Below are 8,062 nucleotides of genomic sequence, written 5' to 3' on the forward strand. Positions count from 1 at the left end.
TCCAACACTGGATTCCGTGACGCACATTCACTGTGCAGATTTCTAATAATATTTGTTTTTTTTATATCTCAAACGCAGTATTTTGCATTAATTGACACAGGCATTTAATTATTCCATAAAAACCATTTGATATCATTTGTTAATTTGAATGTTATTTATCATTTTCACTGCTCCTCGCAAACCTCTCGTTGCTTGCCGCCATCTTGGACGTGTGTAAAAACAGGCGTGCTCAATCGGATACATTGACTATCGACAGTATCCTCCGCAATATAGAGTGAGATGTGTGGATAGCAACGTAAAATCATGTTCGGCTACATTCGCGAGCAATACGTAAGTCAGTGGTTGTTCAGCGACTACTCGACAAGCTAGATTGGCAATCGTTCCACGAGATTATCGCTAAATGATATTGTAATCTTATTGGCTTTATTGGAAAAAATTGGTCATTTTTTTAGAAATTTTGGTCAGATTTTTGGGCAAAAAAGTTGATTTTTGCGATTGGGAAGCAGCCGAATATCGGCAGTAATTTTGGGCAAAAATCACTGATATTGCAAAAGTTATGACCAAGGCTCAAGTTTTGTGACAGTCACACACAATGACAGACAAGACAGACAGACAGGCCAAAAACAATATACCCCCGATCATTTGATCCGGGGGCATACAAATATGGATTATATGACATTTTTGTTTGCATGCAACTTTTTAATATACATGTACAGCTAAAAACTAAGTGTATGCAGTTATGAATGTGATTTAGGAATTGCTTTAAAATTGCTGGTTTTTTAGTGTCGACAGAATTTAAAGTAGGCAACACAAGTTTGCAAAAGAAAACCCTGTGAGATACCTATTTGTATGAAATATTTTAATTACAAAACAAGTATGCTGTCCCTCAGTTCGACCTCATTATACATTGATAATCCTAACAATAAAAATGTATTTGACACATTACATTATTTTGATAACCTTTGTTGAATTGGGTTATTCAAGAAGTTAAATTAAGACATAATAAAACAATCTGTATCCTGGGTAGGACCAGTATTTGGTTTCTAAAGGGTGACCTAAAGAATGCTTCTACTTAAAGGATCAATACCGAGACCTTACTCCTATAAATATGAGGTCGATTTACATCGACCTCATATCGTTTAACGTTATTTTGCAATAGCATCGTTCCGACATGAATTCATGTCGGAAGCTTTAACGGCATCAAATTCATATAATCATTCAAAATAATCATGCAATAAATTATTAAACATAAAATATAAACATTATTTTACTAATTGCATTAGAAGAATGTTTATACAAACTTACAAGTAATGATAGTCCAGACCTTAAAACACTACCACTGTTCAAATTCCATATTGTTGCCATATAGCACTGTGTAAATCGAAAGTTGCATAATGTTACCTCATTGGTCGGTTATAAATACATTGTTTCTCTATATATAGTATTCGTTTAAGACGAAAATAATAATTTACGTGGAATGTCATATTAGTTTTCCATTAAAACTTTGATTTTGCCGTGTGTGTTTATGGACGTTATTAATTATGTTATACTTATTTTTGTATTTCATTAAGAATTAGAACGTATAGCCCTTTTTGTTAACTGTTTTTAGCAAACGATTCGCGGCTTATTAAGTTAAGACACGGAAAATAGTTAAAGCGACACTTTCATTTAAAGGTTTAATGTGAACAATATGAAATGAAACCTTTTTTGGTATTAATATATTTTATTGACATGTTAAATTCGATACTTGAAAAGGTCTTTAAAAAGATGTCGCTGATATTGTTAATTTCAATAACTGTTAATATTCTCAATGTTGTATAAGAAATTGAATAGTTTCACTGAGTTGTATTCCCGCCTGAAATCCGATATCGTAAAACACGCAACGGTTAAGAATAAGGTCTGAATAAGTTTAAGTATTCAGAGCCAAATATCAGCAGCTGTGCCAGCTGGGAAGCCCCGTTTTGGCTTTAACAACCGCAAGCGAAACAACATACTTTTTTAAGTCTTGCACTTAGACTCCATGATCACAGAAATGACATTGAAATCCCCAAACCAAGATAATATTTGCATTTAGAGTAAGGAGTATGCACAAGAGTTAAATTGGTTGATAGAACGAGAAAAGGTTAATTATCTAAAGGATTTAAGTATAGTGTATGTCCATTAATACAGTGTCGGAGACTTTTTTCGCTTTTAATGAACTATTCGATTATCAGTATTATGTTTCGATGATTATTATGTCTCACTCATAATGAACTTCTCCACCTTTATTCATGATTTAAATTTTTTTCATGTACGTTTATGTTACTTGTGAGTGTGTGCGAGTGAGCATAGGGCTGGTGCGTATTTCTGCATTTTTGTTTTCTTTTTGTTGACTTCTTATGAAAATATGTTGTTCTAGTGGGCCTCATATGGCGTATTAGATCGAAATAAACACCTACCATATGTTCTTTAAAAAAAAATATTAAAGGGGCCTTTTCACAGATTTTTGGCGTGTTTTGAAGTTCGTCATTAAATGCTTTATATTGATAAATATAAACATTGGTTCTAAAAAGCTCCAGTAAACAATCAAGTATAAAATTTAAAAAAAGGGGGAAAAAAGTAGCCCGCATCAGGGCTCGAACCAATTTCCCCCGGAGTCCTGGAGTAAAAACCAATTAGACCGCTCGGCCATCCTGCCAAGTATGTATAAGCGACCTATTTTAAACTTTATATAAGCAATCTTCGTAGTTTCACTAAATTAAACGACAAAAACAGAATTCTCCAAATTATTCAATCGTTTCGCGTTGGAACGCTTTATAATTTTCAGGTTTTTAAATCGCCAAAAGATGCGTATAATGGCTATATTAGACCATGGTAAATGTTCAGTATTACTGTTTCCTCACAAAAATCATAACTAAAACGAAAATTTGCGAATCTGAAGCAACTTTTTTCAATTTTGCCAATTTACCAAAACGTGAAAAGATCCCTCTAAGTATTATTCCGTGTTTGCTGTCAAACACATTTTTATTAAAGAATACATTTCATAACGTTGCGCAACAATTAATGATGCATACAACTGGTAGTTTTAACACACACATATATGTTTCATTGAATTAAAGAGTACAGAAAGCTAAAAAGTGAGGTGGCTTGTTGTACAACAACAATTGGTTATGTGTAACCTATTCAAAAAATAATTTCGTTCAAGATAATTCAATGTAATTCTATAAACGACAAACACACTTCGTGTGTTGTGTATGTTTATTTTTAAAATGTACAAAAGTGGTTTAAAAGCACAATTTTTACACATTTAAGAGGTAATCGCTCACATTTATGTCTAATAAATGATAATTTTATGCATTAGCAAAGATTTAACGAGAAAAACTGAAGTTTAAGTTGAAATCAATTTGCTATAGGAAAACGACGTTAGGCGTTTAGACGTAATCGGTAGATTAAGTCTAATTATTTGGACTACCGAGACCTATAACATATACCATATCCACTACTCCTCAGCCACCGGACTATCTTTGAATTCAAGAGGCTTAATAAGCACAAAATTATAAAATATTAGATCTAAAAGCTTGGCAGATGTAAAATTCTTCGTTCAGCAAAAAAGATTTAATTATTTGTATGCATTATTTTGTATTGAAACAATTACCATGATTTGTACACAATAATGTCCAAAATTGTATAACATTACGTGGTTATCAAATAACCTTTTGCCTGTATATTAGATAGCACCTGTACTCATACTACTGCTATATAATTTTGTCTTATACACAAGTATTGAAATATATATATCCACGAAGGTACGAACACTAGTGTGTACGAACACAACTTTCTACCCATTATATTTTCACAAAGAAAACACTTTACAACACGCAACTTACGGGAGAATATCCAGCCTGAGTGTAGGGTCTCATCGGTTGTCCCTGGGTCGGAAATCTCGGTGGCTGCTGCATTTTATGTGTAGAAATGTCGTTTTCACTTTGTTTTTAATTGACGCTATTATTGTATCGCGTTTTCTCGCACGATCTATATCATCTCGACGCTTGAGCAGAAACCGGCCGAAAGAAAGGGTTACACTACACTGAGAAACAAATCGTTACATAGGAGAGCAAACCGTATTAGCAGCGGTAATACCTTCTTTCAAACGTAAAATCATACTGATCTGTGCTTATTAATGGGTTATTGTCTTTTGTATTATAATTTAATGAGCGTCAGAGCAAATGTCTACCCAAATTGTCATTATATTTATTATATTTCGAATTGGAAGGATATTTGCTCGTAACACGTGCAAACTAAAACGCTCTGCTTTTAAACACTCCACAATGTCACTACTTATAATTGTCCTCACCTATCCAAATGTGTTGTGATTGTATGCTTTCGTACATTTGTGGATGAATTAATATTCGCTTAGTCGCACTATATACCCCGACTTTGTAATCACATGCGAAATATGTTGTAAAATCATATATGCACTTCGAGACTTTTCTAACGCAACACGTATTCAAATAAATTAGCTTCCTTATCTTTGAACGGATTTTGTGGAAATTTGGGACTCAGACTAATTCAACTCATATCTAATAATCAAAGCAAATTTAATTGAAATTGGTCAACGGAAAAATATCAAACATATCAAATTAAAAGAATAATTGATAACATAAAATTCGCAAAGCGTACATCGTAAAATAATAATTGAAATGTAAAACGCATTAACTTACACGTCTTAATGACCGACTGGCTTGTAACATTGTGCTCATACAATCCATATTGTTTTTCTTATTATTGTTATGTTTTTCTGGTGTAAAAACTCACCTAGAATGATAAAAATTGAAATTAAATTGCAATTATATAGCGCGCTGTACTACACTTGATGACTTTTCGAATGCAGCATTTTTCAAACTTAAATATCAGAGTTATGAGTAAATATTTTGATTTAAAATTGTACGTGTGATCATTCGACTACAATATGTACAAGCAAACGATGAAATCATTAATCCATCGGATGCTTCAGCAAGTGGGGAAGGTAGCATGCACAATGCAGATTGTTGTTGCGCTCCTGAAATTTAATATAAGACATATTGATTTTTAAAATAATTGTATGTTTTCCTGGTGTATCAATCCACCTAAAATGAAGTAATTGAAATAAAAATAGAAAAATATCGCGTTTGACCATTTTCACGTGCAAAAAGATGAAATCACACATGCTCCACGTGCGAAAGCGCCTGATTGTCACGGATGAATGAGTTTATCGTAATCTTGCACATAAAATAGTCAAACGATCGCATGTAAAATTCTAAAATAAAATGCTTACCTCATTACTGAGATATTCAAGTTTGAAAAGTGTTGCGTTATAAAAGTCTCCAAGTGTACGGCCTACTGAACCTGTAGAATTCTCCACGTATTTTTAAAATGTCCGGTTTACATCGGAAGTAGCATTGACTACTTCACTAAGGCATCGCAAGAAGATGGTAATTAACGGCCGTGTATTTCTGTGCGCAGAACAAACCAAATATCTGCACTGAAGACGATACATCTTGTGAGCATGGATCCGTTCGAAAGGACACTTTCATAATATGACGCTTAGAAAAGTAATTCGTAATGAAGCAGATCCGTGGTCAAGTTGTAACACTGGTGCCAGAATTCTAAGTCGCAGGTTCGATCCCCCGGTAAACCTTTACGTACTTGTGTTTCACATGAGACGTCACACCGAGGTACAGTGTACCACGTGCTCCACATCACGGCGGTCGAGACGTCACGCCGAGGTAGAGTGTACCACGTGCTCCACATCACGGCGGTCTCTGGAACGATGCGTCTCGTGTATTTCGCATCCAATTATGTCATTCTTAACCCATTTGTGCCTAGCGTCTAGAAAAAAGGCATTGGCAATCAGCGTGGACCCTGATGAGACGCCGCATGATGCGGCGTCTCATCTGGGTCTGCGCTGTTTGCTTAAAGGAATTTCTGTTCTAAATATAGAAATAAATATACTAGACACCCCTAATTTTGGAAATAAATTGATCCAATTTAGAAGGAAGGGAGAGTCCACTAGGCATAACTGGGTTAACCCAAAGTCTTCAATGGGCGACGGCCCTATGGGAAAATCTAGGTGCACTCGATATAAATTAACAGCAAAATCACAATTGTAGTGAACGATTATTGATTTTTACTTTCTAGATTCATACAACTGATTTTATTTAGCATATAAATACTAAGTACATGGATTTGAATATTTGTTTTAAAACGTCTGTGTTATATGATGCTGTAAGGATTTATACACAGGGAAAAGAGTGCTATATATTTTTTAATTGAAGATAAACTAATAATTTTTATTTAATTTTCTTGATCAAAAGTGTTAATTCGGTTGTTTTATATAACCTTTACCAGCAAATTCTTTATGGATTATGCGACATTTTTAAAGAGGTCCCTTTAAAGTTTATAATCACGTAAATAGGTAGAGCAGAAATGTCTCCTATTATACCTAAATTTGCGAATGTTGCGCAAATTACAAATTAGGTATATACAAAAATAATAATAATTTAATAAATAATAACATAATAAAAATAGTTATTAATATTTAATTAATATATATTATGTTTATTAATGGACGCTTCGAACAGAAGACTCGTGTCGCGATGAAAGATATGTCAGTCGGTCAAACAGCGCCCGAGAGTTGTCGTGCTGCGATGTACTTTAATGGGTCTTTTAGAACCATGCCATAATTGTAAACATTAACGACCAGCCATTAATGTGGAAAAAAGATGTGCCATGAAAAAGAAGTTTATATTGTATCAATTGGATATTGGCTTAACATGTGGAAAAAGTATAAGTATTTGGTAAAATGCACCTTTTTCCAACTCTACACGTGCATTTTATGTACAGGTACATTTAATTATATATTATACTTTAAATAATTTGTTATAAACTTATATTTCCTATCTTATAACGTCCCATGAATATATCAGTATATACCAGGTATGTTATAATTAAACATTTTATTAGCAAATCGAAATCAGTGGTGTCAAGAACAACCATTTTACTGACCTTTTTAGAAAAACAACCATAGTATTTTTTTTAAAAAGAATCTCTTTAAAAGGGAATGTTTATATTGATAAATGTGAACATTGGATTCAAAAAAGCTCCAGTAAAAAAACACAAGAATAACATTAAAGAAAAAAAGTAAGCCTTAACTGGGCTCGAACTTCTGACCCCTGGAGTAAAAGTCTATCGCTTAGACCACGTGGCCTTCCGTACTCATACACTGTGGGATGTATTTTATACTTTATATGAGCAATCCTCGTAGAATCACACCATATAACGACAATACCAGGACTCTCCAAATTATTCAATCATTTCGCGCTGTAACGCTTTATTATGTCCAGGTTTTTAAATCGTCAATAGATGTATATAATGGATATTTTAGAACATGGTCAATGTTCAGTATTACAGTTGCCTCAGAAATATCATACCTTCAACAAATATTTGCGAATCTGATTTTATTTTTATATTTTGTTAATTAACCAAAACGACAAAAGCCCCCTGTAACGAATGGTATATACGCAGTTGATGTTTATTGGTAATCGTTGGTTAAAAACGATGTTAATATTTTCATATTAATGAAAAAACACACTTAAGTTTAAACCACACATTAAACCAGATACTTTTTAATAAAAAAAGTTTGCCTCTACATGAAATCTTACAGAGTTTCACTCATAAATATTTCCGTACCAATTTTAGTCAAAATCACAAACTTTATTTCGGCTATGTATTTTACATCACCTTAAAAGAGATACTTAAATAAGAAATATGTATAACGAAATTATCAATCTTTAAAAAAACACACAAAGATATGTACTATTCAACAAACAAATCTGCCTCGGCATTGAATCTCTTACATTTTCTTAATGGGTATATCCGGAACTATTTTAGTTTTTATAAAGAAATAATAAAGTTTTAACCAAAGGAAGATATCTGATTTTCAGAGAAACTGTATATCGGCCATAAATCTTTCAACATTTCGCTAATTAATATCTCCGGAACGGTTAACGCTAAAAATCGCATAGTTTACTTCAGACTTTATATG

At 33.2% G+C, this 8,062-nt stretch overlaps 1 protein-coding gene across 1 annotated transcript in view; it reads right to left on the reverse strand.

The window, feature by feature from the left end:
* The window catches only part of LOC127869523 (SWI/SNF-related matrix-associated actin-dependent regulator of chromatin subfamily D member 1-like), a 61,963-nt gene extending 57,930 nt beyond the window's left edge, over nt 1-4,033 (reverse strand). The window contains exon 1 of the mRNA XM_052412157.1: nt 3,867-4,033. Coding sequence (XP_052268117.1) covers nt 3,867-3,938 — 72 coding nt within the window. The 5' untranslated portion in view covers nt 3,939-4,033. The remainder of the gene's footprint in view (nt 1-3,866) is intronic.
* Nucleotides 4,034-8,062: the final 4,029 nt, after the last annotated feature.

Source organism: Dreissena polymorpha, chromosome 2 (genome assembly GCF_020536995.1).
Source record: "Dreissena polymorpha isolate Duluth1 chromosome 2, UMN_Dpol_1.0, whole genome shotgun sequence".
In the NCBI taxonomy this organism is placed as follows: Eukaryota; Metazoa; Mollusca; class Bivalvia; order Myida; family Dreissenidae; genus Dreissena; species Dreissena polymorpha.